The sequence below is a fragment of the Saccopteryx bilineata genome, chromosome 1 (genome assembly GCF_036850765.1).
Source record: "Saccopteryx bilineata isolate mSacBil1 chromosome 1, mSacBil1_pri_phased_curated, whole genome shotgun sequence".
Taxonomy (NCBI): Eukaryota; Metazoa; Chordata; class Mammalia; order Chiroptera; family Emballonuridae; genus Saccopteryx; species Saccopteryx bilineata.
Window position 1 is genome coordinate 101,425,499 of NC_089490.1, and position 17,684 is coordinate 101,443,182.

Genomic DNA, 17,684 nt, shown 5'->3' on the forward strand with positions numbered 1-17,684 from the left:
CTACAAAGTTTTAAAAGAAGTATCAGCTTAACCTGGAAGGAACAGAGATAGTACACAGTGAAAAGAGGTCTTCTGACCTCTCAAATTGTACAGGCAGAAAGCAGGTGACCAAGACCCTCAGCTGTAAAAGTGGGTAACTTTTTATGGAAAGGGAAGAATGACTCAGAGGTTGGAACCAGGAGCCCCAGACCAATTCCTATGCCACAGGACTGACGCTTAATCAAGGAACTGTGTTTGATTAGATTAATAATTGCCCCAGGCTGTGATTGCTGTGGGCCTTGTTTACCCTGTGTTTTCATAAGAATGTCAATTGTGGCTTTCCTATGCTTGTTCCACTATTATATGTTGGGTGTGTAGGAGGAGATGGATAAATTGTCCCTTTAGTTCACAGGTCATCACTGCGGCGAGCAGTGGACCTGTCTCGTAAGAACTGCACCACGAGATTCATGCCCACCTGAACCTAGACTTGAAGCTCATGCTGTAATGGGCTGATGTTTGTGGATCCTGAAGGAAGAACTGGGTGTAATCCGCATATGAGAGGACATCAAGTATTGTGTCCGGAGGGCAGACTGTGGCATATGATATCTTCCAAAAATGACAGCAAAATATCTCCTATTCTATATTCTCTGATTACAAAGTAACTTTGATATACTTTTCATCAAGGAATGGAGACCATGTTCCTTCCCCTTGCATCTGAGCGGGCAATAGCATAACAAAAGTAACAATCTGTGACTTCTAAGGCTAGATAATAAAAGTGAAACAGCTTCCACCTGGTTCTTTGGGGATTTTCACCCTCAGAATCCAGCCAGCAGGTCATGAGGAAACTCAAACAGTCCATGGAAAGAAAATGGTCCCCAGGCCATATCCTCCACTATCGCCAACTTGCTAGCCATGGGAATGGCCACCTTGAACACAGGTCTTCCACGCCCCCCCACCCCCCGCCAGTCCAGCAGCCTCAGCTCATACTATGTGGCACAAACAAGCTGCTGTTCTTGTCAAATAAATTCTGCCAAACTTGCAGATTGTGAACAAAATGTATGACAGATGTTCCTCTAAGTCAATATGTTTAGGGGCAACTTGTTAAATAGCACTAGATAACTGATACAGACATCTTCTTTATAAAGTTTTCCTCAAGCTCCCAGGTTGGGTAAAATCCCCTTTTCTGCTCCCAAAATATTCTTTGTGTAACATGTTCTTAGCGCTCATTATACTCTACTGAAATTAACTGTTCACTTGTCAGCCTCTGAGAGAACACAGACAGGCTCATGCCTTTTTGGAATATCAGCTCCCCATATATGCTTTTACTTTTGCCCCATTCTCTCTCTCCTCTAGTAAGGACAGTGGTTGCCGCCATGGCCAAGCAGGTTCTCATTGGATTCAGGTAGATGGTAAAGGAACTGTGGAGCCTGAAAATGGGGTGGGCCACTCCATTTATTAAAGTCTAGTAACAGCAGACAAGCAAATAGGCAGGGAAGACTGCTTCCCCTTCTCCCTTGGGACTCAACCAGATTCACAGGCCCCCACCAGCCTCAGCACTCCCCAGCCAAACAGCTCGGCCGAAATCTCAGGGCTTCCAAGCCCCTCAGCACTGTCCCCCTCAGACTCTCCAGCAAAACAGGCTGGGGGGGGGGGAATCCCTTCTCCAGCAAACAATAGTAAGCAACGGCCCCTCCCAAGCAGGAAGGCAATCTGCAATTTGCAATCTGCTACCCTGAGGGCAAGCATCCACAGCCTTCCATAGTATACACACATGGCACTGCCCCGCGCCAATGCAAAATTCAAGCAAGCAAACCTAACCCACTTTACAAATTTGTTTGCCCAACACTTTTCCTTCTGGAACTTTGATTAGACAAGTTAGAATTTCTTAGTGTACCCTCCAAGTCTCTTAGCTTCTCTTTCGTATTTTTCATCTCTTCATCTCTGTGCAATGTTCTGAAAAACTTCTTCTGACCTAATTTCCAGCTCACTAATATCTCTTGAACTGAATCTAATCTGCTGTTCCATCCATTGTTTGTTGTTTTTTTTTAATTTGGGATTTAAAAAAATCCCAAATCTGACTGTAAAGTAGTACAATCATTATGGAGGAAAGTATGGTGGTTCCTCAAAAAACTGCAAATAGAACTACCTTATGACCCAGCAATCCCTCTACTGGGTATATACCCCAAAAACTCAGAAACATTGATACGTGAAGACACATGTAGCCCCATGTTCATTGCAGCACTGTTCACAGTGGTCAAGACATGGAAACAACCAAAAAGCCCTTCAATAGAAGACTGGATAAAGAAGATGTGGCACATATACACTATGGAATACTACTCAGCCATAAGAAATGATGACATCAGATCATTTACAGAAAAATGGTGGGATCTAGATAACATTATAAGGAGTGAAATAAGTAAATCAGAAAAAAAACAAGAACTACATGATTCCATACATTGGTGGAACATAAAAATGAAACTAAGAGACATGGACAAGAGTGTGGTGGTTACCAAGGGTGGGGGGAGGGAGGACATGGGAGGGAGGGAGGGAGAGAGTTAGGGGGAGGGGGAGGGGCACAGAGAACTAGATAGAGGGTGGCGGAGGACAATCTGACTTTGGACGAGGGGTTTGCAACATAATTTGATGACAAAATAACCTAGACATGTTTTCTTTGAATATATGTACCCTGATTTATTAATGTCATCCCATTACCATTAATAAAAATTTATTATAAAAAAAAAAGTGTAACCTGTAAAAACCTAATTCTTAGCATTCAGTTAACTTTCTTTTTTCTTTTGAAATTTCTTATTTTGGTAAATCTACCAATCTTCTGAACATAAAGCTAGAAATTTTGGGTTTATATTTTCTGTTGTTTTAAACTGTGCATTTATTGTATATACTTTATACATGTATGAAGTATAACATACATGCACTGATATGCATAATGAAGTATAACTCAAAGAATCTTCACTAAATATGCCCACACATGGAACCAGCACCTGTTGAAGCACCAAAACCTACAGCCCCTTTCACTCCCCTTCTGGCCAACAGTCTTTCAAGGGTATTAGCTTTGCCTGTTAATTATAGTCATATCAATGAACTCATACACTATATGTTCATTTTTGTCTGTCTACTTTTACTCAACATTAAACTGAAGAGATTGAAAAAAAAAAAATCCCAAATCTTTTAGTGTGAGTATGTGTAGGTAGGTGGGGTTTTCTTTCCATATCTAATAATATCTTTCTCCCTCTCAATTATGCTAGGCCATTTTTTATAGTTTCCATTTCTCAAAATACCTTTAAGCTTATCTTTTATTTATAATAGCATGGCCAGTTTATAGTCTCCATCTGATGATTCCAAATCTGAAGTCCTCTCAGGTGTGCATCTGTTCTTCTTTTGTTTCTGTTGATTCCCATTTGGTGTTCCTTTTCTTGTAGGCTTAATTATTGTGGACTGCTAATTTTAATATTGGAAAAGTAATTATAGGAATTATTTTGGGACTAGAAAGAGAGTACATTCCTCTTTAGAGGGGTTATATTTGCTTCTGCTTGATGCCTGAGGGTATAACATTTTAAATAAATTCATGGATTGACATTTTTCATTGTGTATATATATATATATATTTTTTTTTTGAAGTGAGAAACAGGGAGGAAGAGATACAGACTCCCGCATGCGCCCAACCAGGATCCACCTGGCAAGTCCACTAGGGGGCAATGCTCTGCCCATCTGGGGCATTGTTCTGTTGCAACCAGAGCCATTCTAGTGCCTGAGGTGGAGGCTATGGAGCCATCCTCAGCACCCAGGTCAACTTTGCTCCAATGGAGCCTTGGCTGTGGGAGAGGAAGAGAAAGAAAGGAGAGGGGGAGCAGTGGAGAAGCAGATAGCCACCTCTCCTGTGTGCCCTCACCAGGAATCTAACCCAGGACCTCCACACACCAGGCCAATGCTCTACCACTGAGCCAACCGGCCAGGGCCCATAAATTGACATTTTGGGGACCATCTAAGGGAGTAGTTCTCAAAGTGTGCACCAGATTTCCAGGTGTACCCTATGGTATTCCAGAGAAATATGTGCCTGTTGGAGACCAAAAAACCAACAGGGTTTTTGGAGTTTAGATGTTTGGGGACAGAGGAATGGGGAATTGGCTGTAAACTGATAGTCTGGCCAACCCTCCACCTCACTTGCCTGATTGGGTTGCGAAAGGCTGTTAAGCTGTGGTGCTGGATTGTTTACACTACCCCCCATGTTCCCCGGAAAGATTGGAGGCAAGTTTCTTCTATTCTTTGTTTGGTGTAAAGTTAAGATGATACGTATGGTGGGAGTTTTCTGCACTTGGTAAAATTCTTGGGTTGCCTTGAAAACATGATCAAAGATCTCACTGATTTGCTAATGACCCACTTTGCCCTATAAATAAAGCAAGATGAAGTTTTGGGGTGCGCCAGCAGCAATTACAGGGTCCTCCCGACCCCGTATTTTCTTAATTCCGTACCATTCCCACTCGGGACCTGGAATTACTAGCTGCGCTGGTTCGCGGCATGTGCCCAGATGTAAAAATAAATATAGTTACTCTATTATACCATTTCATTACGGAAACACCACTCTTTTTGTTAACACATCATTATTATATTTATTATTAACAAATCATTATATTATTTTTAGATAAATACACCCAAATAAAATGGATAGAAGTGTGCTATTGAAGAATCCGATTCTGGAAGTGAGCAAAATTTAAGTGTAAATAAAATAGGACTTGAAGGCTGACAGGCATAATTTAATTTATACCATTTTTCAACACTTAACATTGAACAATACGATTAGATTAGAATTCATGGAATTCTAATTCCATGAATTCATGGAAGCTTCAAGTGATTTTGGTTTAACATTAACAGAAGAAGAACTGGCAGCTATATCCACTGATAGTGGATTGATGATTAAACATAAGGAATTATCTTTTTTTTTTTTTTTTTTGTATTTTTCTGAAGTTGGAAATGGGGAGGCAGTCAGACAGACTCCTGCATGCGCCCACCCAGGATCCACCCGGCACGCCCACCAGAGGGCGATGCTCTGCCCATCTGGGATGTCGCTCTGTCACAACCAGAGCCATTCTAGCACCTGAGGCAGAGGCCACAGAGGCATCCTCAGTGCCCGGGGCCAACTTTTGCTCCAGTGGAGCCTTGGCTGCAGGAGGGGAAGAGAGAGACAGAGAGGAAGGAGAGGGGGAAGGGTGGATAAGCAGATGGGTGCTCCTCCTGTGTGTCCTGGCCGGGAATTGAACCCGGGACTCCTGCACGCCAGGCTGACGCTCTACCACTGAGCCAACCGGCCAGGGCTAGGAATTGTCTTTTGAAGCCTTTTGGATTTCTATAAAAGAAGAATATGTGGCAATATCTAAAAAAACTTTGAATGTTTTACTATAATTTTCAATATCCTATGTATGTGAATTAGGATTTTCTACCCTCAACACAATTAAGAGTAAAAAGAGAAATTCTTCAATGTATTGATGAGGAAATGAGAGTTTGCTTTTCAAATATATGCCCAAACATTGAAGAAATCTCTAGGACACATCAGGCTCATGTTTCTCATAAACATAAGAATGAAAAAACACATTCACACCAGGACCTGCTGAATTTACTAAATCTTACTAAGAATGTATCTATATATATAAAAAGATAACTTTTTGTCTTTTTTTATTTTTAACCCCTTTTTTTTATAAATTCTAAAAAGTATAACTCAAAAAATGTAACATAAAAATGTTTTTTAATGTCAGAATAAATTTAATTTTGTTGTATTTATTTTGTTTACCATAAAAGCACACTTGGCCTTTATATTTTTTTCTTTAATATTTAACTTAATTATTATAATATATTTCTCAGAAATTTGTATATAGTGCGCCTACAATTATTTGTAGGATTTTAAATGCGCCCCAACTTCAAAATGTTTGAGAACCACTGATCTAAGGTGATATAAATTTTGGGTACAGATCTCTGTGAGGGTGAATTTGTAGTAATAACTTCTCAGGAATTTTCCCCCTTGTTCTGTTCACAACGAATGACCTTTCCTTGCAGCCTCCTTAGGTACCAGTAATTGAGCAGAATTATTTCTGATTTCTCTGAGGAGTCCCAGCTCTATGGAGGAAGGATTTCTTTTAAAATCTTAATGCTGGGTTGGAACAGAGATTTATTTTCTAGAAACAAACCCACAGAGATCTTGAGCACCAAAGTTCAACAGCAGGTTCAAAAAATTCCCTGGGGATAAAAGTGGCTTTAGTGCTTTCCCTATTTCCCTTCCTCACCAATGTTTTGGTTTGATAATTTCTTACTACCCTACTGATTAAAAAAAAAATCTAATTTAAATGTTATTCATTTTATATAATTTTCCTGTTATCTTTTTGATATTTTTACAAAGTTTTTTCTGTTCTGTATTTATTTATTTTTATCCATCATGTTTACTTCTTGTAAGCAGGGGAATTTTTCTGAGTCTAATCAGCCTTGTTACCCCACCCACACTGATTTCTTTTGGGGGGGGGATGTTTGTTTTTTTAATCTCTGTGTCTTTAGTGTACAGAACGGTACCTGGTACTAAACTCAGTTAGGTTTTTACTGTTTAGTAAATAAATTGGACTCTTTCATTCCTATATCGACCACCCCTAAAATATCCCTACCCTCTTTGCTTTAATTCAAGTTCTTGTACATGTTCATACATATATGCCCTCTACTTTCCTACATTAACTGAACTCTCCCACCAATCTTTCCACGATTTCCCCGATGCCTCATGTATAGAGGGCTTTTCATTCCTATCAACTCTCAGAGTTTGGGATGAGCCCAGTATTCACTCTCCGTGACGGCTTCTGGACCATTCACTGTTCTTCTGCCTTCATCCAAAATCTGCTGCTCTTCTGAAGGTCACGCTTTCTTATTATAACATTCTGTTCCTGATTTTATTACTATCATATCTCCACATTTCTTGAGGGTTTCAGTACTTGGTTCAATATTTCTACTCTACTTCATCTCCTAATATAATTCAGCAGTATAACAGAGTACTTAGAAGCACACTTGAATAAACCAAGTTCTATTACCAGATCCATTCCTTATTAATATGTAAGTGTGGGAAGTTATCTAATATTTCAGTGCCTCAGTTTCTTCATCTGTAAAATGGTAATAATGATATTATTACCTTACACCATTGCAAGAATTATATGAAATAATGTAGACAGAGCACTTAGAAAACTATCTGGCACAAAGTTTACTCAATAAACTTTAACTATTTTCATTATGCTCTTACCTCATCTTTAAAATCTTCCTTCTACAGGCTTATTATTCCTACAACACCCTAACCTCAATGTTGCTCCAAAATCTATTCACTTGCTTCTATAAAATTCCCCAGTTTATTCTCTGAAATGGGATTTTGGAGTTCTACTGTAACCCTTCAAGATATAGCTCTTCTTTTCAGCCATGACCTTTTATCTTAACTCAGAAATTCAATTCATTTGAAAATATGTCTTTCAGAATTCTGTACATTCATAACCATGCTCTCTTCTGTCTGGGAGAAGCAATGTCTGGACTTTCTTAGATTAGCTCAGCCTTGACTTCTCCCCATTCCATTCTCTTTTCTTGTCCTTTATCTTCAGTCTCTTGTTCTCCACCAGTAAATTTCTCCAAACTCTAAAATTGAACAAGGCTTATTTATTTTAAAATAAACTAACCATTTCTCCATTGTACCTCTTTTGTCTCATGTCATTATCCATCCTATCTCTTCTAATCTTCTTGAAAGGGTGACTTGAATTCTCCACTCCCGTCTCCTTATTTCCCATTTCCCAGAGTCTCACTGTTAACTTCCAGATATCTGGTATCAGCCTATCACCTCTAAAACTTACTTTTCATAAATAGGCAGCAATGAGATTGTCAAACAGAAAAAAACCTCTCTTCAGAACCTCCCCGCAACTCCTTTGTGGTACTGAATATGTTGACCACTCACTTGAAATTTCTCTCCCTCATCAGCTTTCATGTAAGACCTGCATTCTGGCTCAGAGGCAGTGGTGAAGTAACAGTAAGCAAACATGATGGCAGCCAGACACTCCTGTTCCAGAAATGCCGTGCCATGCATGGATCTTAAATAAGACACTCGCTCCAGTTTCTTTACCAGTAAAAGGGGCGTCATTTCTGCTTACTTTGCTCACTGGTTCAGGCCACAAATAAGTAAAATAATGTATCTTAAAATACCATCAAAGAGATAAAATATACAAAGAGGTTGAGTATATAACTTGGATAACACAAGAGCAGATGAGAAAAGTATATTCAAAGACTCTTGGTACCAAACCTTCTCTGAAGTTCTGAAAGACTCAAAGCTTTGTATCTGACCTAGAAGGTTGTTCACTATTAAGAGGTTTCATAGTGCCTTCACCTGGGCAGTGCCATTCCTATGAGAGCTCTTGCCAGGAAGTCCAGAGACTTTATATCAAATCCCTCTGACTTACCTGGACTTATTTCAAAATGCAAAATGAGAAAAAAAAATTATTGTGACTCTACTAGGGAATTTCCATTTTGAAAATATTGTGGGAAATCAAAATATGAATGACAAATCTTCATATATACAAGCATGTAAATCTAATTGTAAGAAATATTACCAGTTCTTGGGGAAGGGGCTCTTGCAATTTCTAAGGAGCAAGGTTTCTTTGTAACTGCTGTGTCTGTGAGATCACACAGAAAGTTCTCGTTTTCTGAAGAAAACGTATCCAGAGAAGCAGACGGTACAATTTCCATAGTGTAATTCCTCTTCTTTGGATAGGATTCCTGAAAGGAAGGAGAAAATATAAATATAGCTTTGCGATAAAGACACAGCCTGTTTAATTTATAAAAACTAGAAAAGATCATCGGGTTCATCGGTTCTCCCAAAAGTGATTGTCAGATGATGATTCATCTGATTGTATAAGTTACTCAATCGTATTACACCAATATTATCAGTGATCTCTTTAGACAGGGCTTTACAATTTGCATCTCCTGAATTTATCACTGACTTAGTAAAGTTCATAATTTCTTGTCATGATCTCTTTTTATAATGTATCTAGATCTATTTCCTAGTCATGACATAAAGTGTTATTTAATCAGTCATTCCCAAGACTCTACTCCTTTGCCTGCTTCTCAGGATAGCCATAAGACTCAATGTGGATCAATTAGATATAAGGGGAGTTGTGATGGAAGGCATCTGAAAAAAATATTTTTCCCCAGAGAAAAATGCAAAGAGGCTGTTTCAGAGTTTTGGCCTTCAGATTTCTCTTTCTGGATGCAGTTTTGATGCCTCTGGAGCTAGGGCAGCCATGTTGTAACCATAAAGCAATAAGCCTAAAGTCACAAAGGTAACAAAGCCAAGAATGACAACAGAAAGATAAAAAGAATCTGGGACCTCAGTAATATCTTTGAGTTACTCAAATAGCCCCAGGGCCAGTTTCCCAGGCTTCTTAATTAAACAACAAAGTTCTTACTGTTTGAGCCATTGCAATTCAGGTTTTCTGTTTATTTAGAGGTAAACTATTCCCACATAACACACTAGTATTTTTCTTTGTGAATACCGTTAACTAATATATTAAGGCTACTCTTTTCTTTTTTTGTTTTAATTCATTGATTTGAGAGAGAGAGAGAGAGAGAGAGAGACATCAATTTGTTGTTCCACTTATTTATATATTCATTGGTTAATTCTTGTATGTGCCCTAGCTGGGGATTGAACCTGCAACCATGGAATTTTAAGATGATGCTCTAACCTACTAGCTACCTTGCCAGGGCACTCTTTTCAAGTTAGAATAAAATTAAGGTACAATTCTATATTACCGATTCTTCAATATATTCTAAAAATTAGAATTTATTTCATTTTACATGATCTTAATTTCTTATACAGGCATTAATTGAGCAACAGATATTCATTGGGCATCATCATGTAATAAATATATTTAGGACTATAGTAAGTGCTGAAGATGTTTTTAAAACGAATGAGAGATAATCCTTGCCCTCAGAAAGCTCACAGTTTACTAGAGAAGAAAAATAGATTATTTGCATGATGAATACAACAAAAGCATATATTGTTTTTGATATGTGTTACCTTTATAAAATACAATTCACTATCAAATAAAAGAAGACAAATAAGAAAAACACAAGCTCATTTTCAAAAAATCTTCCAATGTAAATCCAAGGATTGGTAAGATTTAATACCAGCTCCTATTTTTCCTACGATGATATTTACAGTACAGATAATAAGTATTCAAGGTCAGTGCAATTGCTTTCAGACCATACCAGGCCCTCACACATCAAAGAGTCAATTATGTTCACTCTACTCGATTGAAAGCAGGAAATTGGGAGTAATTTATTTTTAACAACAAAGGGTGACAGAACAGAAAGCATCCAGAGGAAAGCAATCAGGACGCTCCATGATTTAAAAACCATGTCACAGAAGACATGATGAAAGAAACCGCAGTGTTCTACCCCAGATAAGCCAGACAGCAGGAGGGTAATAGTGTTCTCACCAGATTTGAAAAGCCACCCCTCAAGAACAACCCCACAAAGCAGGGAAGAGGAGAGGTCGCTGTGGTAGATTTATTCTACAGTTGTTAAAGGCAGAACAAAGACCAATGTTTGTAAGTCAAAGAGGGCCTCCTTGGGTCAATACAAAAAGTAATTTTCTATGAATTAATGATATTGCTTATCTTTTAAAATAATAATTCACTTATCTAATAATTAACTAAAAAATAGCACTAGAGAGCATCAAAAGGAACTCCTCAGTACTGGCAAAATTACAGCAGAACTATCTACAGATAAATCACGTATACAACAACACACACAGTAAACACACCAGATGACTGTATGCCCCATGTGAGATGGGAGAAACCAGAAGAATGCAGGGAAAGGATCCCGCAAGAACGACTGACTCAGCCAGTTAAAGATTATCCACATTCTATAGATCTCTAATTGGTCTCCTGGAGACTCTTAATACTCACAAGAAAAACAGGATCTGTAAATAGCGAGGACCAGAGGTCCAGAAACCCCTTCCCCCTTGCTGCCCCACCAAAACTCCCCCTCCACACCTTGAGTCATGAGGTGCATGTAGGACCTCAGACAAAAAAATCATGCACTCCTTGCATGGACACTGTAAAAGGTATATAAGATGTAAAAAATCTAGCCCTGGCCAGTTGGCTCAGTGGTATATCTTCGGCCCGGTGTGTGGAAGTCCCAGGTTTGATTCCTGGTCAGGGCACACAGGAGAAGTGCCCATCTGCTTCTCCACCCTTTGCTCTCTCCTCTCTCTCTATGTCTCTCTTCTCCTCCTGCAGCCAAGGTTCTATTGGAGCAAAGTTGGCCCAGGTTATAAGGATGGCTCCATGGCCTCTGCCTCAGGCACTAGAATGACTCCAGTTGCAACAAAGCAACAGCTCAGATGGGCAGAGCATCACCCCCAGTGGGCATGCTGGTGGATCTTGGTTGGGCAGAGTCTGTCTCTCTGCCTCTCTGCTTCTAATGTCAGAAAAATACAAAAAAAAAAAAAAGATGTAAGAAATCTAACCTTGGGGAGCTCATGCTGTGGTGCTATTATCCCACATGTTCCTCCAGCTACTAATAAATTCTCCTTCCTCTATTAAGTTGTCTGAGCATCTATTATCCTCCGTCGGGTGTCGCTTCTTAAAACACAGGATGGCTGGAGCTTGTCTTGTTCACCACTCTCCTCAGAGTCCAATACAGGTTCTGCCACATAGTGGGTGCTCTTGATCAACTGAAGTCCCTAATGATCTTTTAAATAAATCTAACTACCAGTTAGGGAAATGATTATGTCTTTTTAAGATATGCAAATTTCTTTGCTTTTTCTGTTTGGTTATTGTTATTGTTTGCTGTTATTATTTATTGCTTTGCATATTAAAAGTGAAATAACTGAGGTTATAAAGAACCTGCAAAAAAGAGTTTCTAGTTTAAACCCTAGTTCCTCCTAAAATTAAATTAGTTAGAATAACTCATTTGTCAAGAATTTGGTTAAGTGGGAATTCAACTGTGTTTATAAAGATTACAAGTCTTTTGAATGCTTTGGAAAAGACTCTGAAATTTAACTACACAGAATGAATTAGTTTGCTTTCTCCTTAAAAGTATATACATTTATTAGATAAATATTAGAAATTATAAAGAAAGAAAGAGGGGGAGTCACATTATGCCCAGCAGGCTCAGATAACATTTTAGTGGTTATGTACTCTGACTGCTTCCCTCTGTAAATGTGTGTGTGGACAGGTGGGTGTGTGCAAAGGAGAAAGAGGGGGGGGGGAATATATATATATATTGTTGTTTCTCCTGTGTGCTCTGACTGGGAACTGAACCCAGGTCATCCATATGCTAGACTGACACTCAATCCACTGAAACAATCAACCAGGGAAAAATATTTTAAACAACAATGAAGTGCACCCTCTTTTGCTTCCTAAGGGAGGGCCATCATTTCTCATTGGAATGAAAGTCTGCAGTACATGGTCTCCTCATGGAAAGTGGGAGCCCTAAGGAAGGAGATGGTGAAACAAAAACTAGAGAAACTACGCTTTTGTAATCTTATTGTCAAAAAAGAAAGTCATTCAACAAAACACCTGACAAGTATCTCTCTAAAAAGGATGGATAGGTGAGGTAATTAAAATGATCAAAATGAATATATTTTATTATTTGGATTACATGTGTCCACTACTCAGTTTAAGAGATAGAACATTACCATTGGAACCCACCCCGCCCACCCGTTTCCCTTTCCAGCCCCACCCCATCCTCCCCAACCACAGCTAAAGCCTATACTGAACTTTGTTTGTGATTCCCTGGATTGCTATTAAAATGACTATATACATATATTTGACTATATATGTATTTATAAATGATAAATTATTTTATAATCTATGTTTCTGAACTTCATAAGTATAGCATAAAATGCTCTTTTTCTTCTATGACTTTCTCAATCAATATTATGTTTCTGAGCTTCATTTATTTTCAGTGTGGTATAGGAATCCACTCTATAGGAATGCCACAAATTCACTACAGAGTCGTCCCTAGGTGTTTTGGGATTAAGAAAAATATTGCTATGAATATTCCTGAAGAAAGGCTTTCAGTATAAATTATCAAGGTACATTGCCTTTTCCCGCAGTCATGGGGCAGAGAGTCAAGTACAGCCACAACATGAGAAAAATGAATGAAATCAAGTTGCCCACAAATAGAAATTTGTAGCAAGAAGTGATCATGAGGACTGAGATTGGGTACTCCGTAGAGTATAGAAATCTTGAGAAGAGAATTGTAGTTTCCCAACCAAAGTGATTTTCTAAAGTTTCAAGGGATTTTTTTTCTAAAATTTATAAAGATACTACATAAAAATATATTAAAGAATTATATTTAGCATTTTCTAATCTAATAGTTACTTATAGTACATTGTGAACAAGTTTCAATGGCAAATATATGTCTACATGATAATTTTAAGATTAAATTCCATTAAACAAATGGTCATAAATTATTCACTTTATTATATTGAAATTTTAATGTTTTGCTTTTAAGAGAATAGTCTTATGCATATACATTTGTTTAGATGTTCAACCATTTCTTTAAAAAAAAACATCTCTTGTGACAACAGGTATACACCATATGTTTACATGTTACTGAACCTGTTTCTGGATTTTCTATTGGTTCCATACGTCAGACTATTCTAGTATCAGAATCACACTGTTTCGACTATTGAAGCCTTAACATTATTTTTTCTATCACTTGAAGCATTCCTGGTTATCCTCACATTTAACTTTTTTAAAAATTTTAAACAATTTGTCAACTTCTTCTCAAATTATTCCCTTTCCTTTTTTTCCTGTCCATAAACAGCACTTCCATACACCAGCCACTCAGACAACCTGAGGGCTGTTCTTCAATCCTTGTTCTTCCTCAATGTCATGCCAAGTCAGTTCACAAGTCCCACGCTTCATCACTGAATTATGCTCAAATACATTCATTTCTGGTCACCCCCGCTACTTCCCTGCATCCAGGTCAGGTCACCATTGTAGCTCACTTTGAACTGGTAGAAACTAGTCTCTCTGCCTTTCGTCCAGTTTCTCTCCCAATTAATTCACTTTCAAATAGTAAAAAATGATGTTACTAATAGTTAAGTCACATCAAAATAAACACATTTCCTTTCATCATAATTTTAATGAGAAAATCATAAGATGTTCTAGTCACAGAACATGTTGATTCTTTTAAAACATTAACCATGGTCTCTCATAATATCTCGGAATTTCCACATTGAATGATTGAATGACCATTAAATGCACTAATAATACAGATAGTAAGCACATTAAAATAATAAGATCTGGAAGAAAAAAACCAAAGGTTAAATATCATTCCATTAATGTAAAAGGTAAGATTTCTAAAGACATGCTTGTCTAGTACTAAGCAAAGTGCCATGTTCATAGTAGGACTCTCAATATATGCTAAAAATAATAATACATAAAATAATTAAGCTTTCAGTTAGTATTTTAAAGCCTGCATCCTGCACTAGAATTAAAGGACCACTAGAGGCAAGGACCATGACCATCTTTTTCATATAGTATGCACTTAATAAACATTTGTCGAATAAATGAATCTGAAACAACGTCATTCAAAAACTATCACAGATTCAAATCACTGTAAGAAGAATGGTAATTTCTACTTGAGAAGTGTTTTATAGTCTGCAAAGAAAATAGCATTTCATGTACCCATTCATGTACCCAGATCATTCTTATTTAGTCCCCGCAACAATCCTACTGATGTTATTATTATCCCCTTCCAGAAACCAAGGCTTGGGATTACAGAGTGACTTATCCAATATGAAGCACCTAATTAGTGGAAATTTCAGGGCTCAGCCTAGGCCTTATGACAGAAATTCCCGTGTTTATGCTATTGTATCACAGATAAAAAGGATCATGACAAGACCTTCACTGCCAGAATTAAGGAAATCAAGAAACTCTCCACGTTACTGGGTAGTATCAGCCCTGCCAACTCTGCAGCCTTCGCAAGCGCTCTTCCGTACAGTGGGAAACCTGGATTTTCACTTACAGGGTATGTACCAGCGTACTATTGATGGCAAATCCTGATTGTAGGCCAGAGGGATTCAAAGAACTGTGGCCCAACAATTTGTGGCTCACCGTCAAGTTTCCATTGTACCTATTCTAGTAAAAGGGGGCTCTAATGAGGATAGCGGTTTTTACTTTCGCCTTGATATTTAGACTCTATCTTTACTCTGCTGCTTGGTTCCAGGATCCCAGACTTATTTCTGTCCTTAATTTTTTTAAATTAAATGTATTGGTCTCTGTACACCGTATTGTGTATTCACCCCCATTCACCACCAACAAGACAAGTCCATCATCATTTATTGCCCCCCATACCTTCCACCTTCTCCACCCCCCTCCCCCGGCAACCACCAGCCAGATTTGCTTTAATAGTAGCATGCCTAAGACTGTGTTCTCTGCCTTGGTCTTTGCTGGCTCTCTTCTGAGGTACTTATAATCCTGTCCCTGAAGCCTAAACAGGTCCCTAAGGTCCTACATGCCTAACTTCACAGCCCCTGAAGGAGTGTCTACTTTTGATGCCTAGACATACTTAGTTGGCTTCATCCTACCTGCTCTAGTTGATTGTGCAATGTCTGGATCAAATAGTATTTCTTCAAAAAGATACACACTAAAAGCACTGAATAAATTAAAATAACAAATGCACCCCAAGAAAAAAAGCACTGGCAATTAAAAGGCTACAGAATATGTCTTCACATATTGTTTATATTGTGTTCCTGTAAAAGTTTAAAATCATCAGTGGTAGGCTAAATCTAACAAGTCAAAGCTTATTAGTGACTAAATATGAGGTTCTATCATTCAGTACAGAAATGAGTTATAAAAATTCAGTGTGGGGGTATACAAATTAGCAATATCATGGAAAAATAACTAGGCATTACAGCTGACAGGCTGAGTCAGAGTGTAATATAACAGTTAAAGACAAAATGTGACATTGGCTGATGTAATACAAGTATGACATTTGGACTAGAGAAAGTGACAGCCCTCCCTCTGTGCTGATTAGAATTGGGATGGTCTGACTTAGTAACTTCATAAAAGACAGGTTAGCTGTATTATATTGACCATCTTCATAAGGTAATGCAAGATTTTATTCATCAAAGGGGCTGAAGGACACTTGGTCTTCTGACTTAGGAAAAACTTCAGCAATAACCAGAGACCGACAGCTGTTTCTCAAAAGTACTAATGATGTGCCTTTTTATCAGAAATAGGGTGACTTAAAGGCTTTTCTAGACTCAATTGACAAGGCATCTCTGTGAAATTGCCTCTTAACACAGCTCTATTCCTAACCCCGTGGGGGAAACTGAAGCAGCTAACCAACACCGTAGTCAGGTCACACCTGGGTGGTCTCCACAAAGGATGCAGCCCTCCAGACAACCTGAATTTAGCTTAGAGGCAATGGGGGCTCCATTTGAGGAGGTGCAAAGACTGGATCGACTGCTCTTTCTGGACACGGGTGAAAAGGTGTTAAGTATCAAGCACATGTCAGGTGAGAAAAGACTGAAGGCAAAGGTGCAGGAAACCATGTATCAGAAATACTTGAAGAAGTAGAAGGTTGATTGGAATTGTCCTCTATTCCTAGGGGGGTATAAGTAGGGCAGGTGGAGAGATGGCAACAAGGAGACAGATTTCAGCTGAAGATGAGCTTTCTAAAAATCTAAGCTTCCCAGGGTATAATTGGCTGCTTAGCAGGTAGCAATTCTCTGTAGCTGGAAGTCTTCAAGCCCAGTGTAATCAACACAGGCATCTCCTGAGAATAGAAGATGGTGGTTTGACTTAGATGAGTTTTCAGATGGTAGTTAAATAAGATGGAATAGAAGCACTGTGTTAGCATAAGGTACAAGCTACCTGCATACTTTCACTGCTTCCTGAATTCTTTTTCTGATAATGAGCAAAGTAATACTGACACAAGGGAGTGTGGGTTTATGACATTTTCGAAGTTAGTGGTGACTCACAATTTCAAATGACTCAAAACAAGTGAAAGCTTTTGAAATTGGTCTTACTGCTCTGACATGTCCTTCAGTAAAAGAAAAGTATACCCTAAAGACTTACAATGACATTTACATAAGGAAAACTATAGCATAAATATGAAACACTAAGAAAAAGAAGAAAAGAAAGAAAGAAAGAAAGAAAGAAAGAAAGAAAGAAAGAAAGAAAGAAAGAAAGAAAGAAAATAATGAGAGTCTTTAAGTAGGTGGAGAGAATGAGAGACAGCAAGACAGTCCTAGGGAAAGAAGCATTGATAATGGCTATAAACAGAATGATGGCCTCTCAAAGATGTCCACGTTCTCAGACTAACAGCTGTCAGAGGGGAAGGGGTTGGGGGACTGCATGACAAAAAGTGGAGGGATTAAGTGAAACCCCCCCCCATATATTTGTATATATTTGACACATAGACACAGACAAAAGTGTGGTGGCAGCCAGAAGGAAAAGGGGTGGGAAGGATGGTCAGAGGTGGGCAAAGGTGCATAAAATGGGGATGAAAGAGACTTTGTGGGGGCAATGGACTCATGATGCGCTGTACTGATGATATTCTATTGAACTGCATTCCAGACACCTGTACCCTAATAAATAAATGTGAAAGAGAGAGAGAGAGAGAGAGAGAGAGAGAGAGAGAGAGATGTCCATGTCCTAATCCCAGAA

The 17,684-nt window shown here is 38.5% G+C and overlaps 1 protein-coding gene across 5 annotated transcripts in view; it reads right to left on the reverse strand.

The window, feature by feature from the left end:
* The window catches only part of ANKS1B (ankyrin repeat and sterile alpha motif domain containing 1B), a 1,089,048-nt gene that overhangs the window by 670,306 nt on the left and 401,058 nt on the right, over positions 1 to 17,684 (reverse strand). For all 5 annotated transcript variants that reach the window (XM_066262341.1, XM_066262329.1, XM_066262320.1 and 2 more), the window contains exon 10: positions 8,601 to 8,766. In XM_066262341.1, the coding sequence (XP_066118438.1) occupies positions 8,601 to 8,766 (166 nt within the window). The remainder of the gene's footprint in view (positions 1 to 8,600; positions 8,767 to 17,684) is intronic.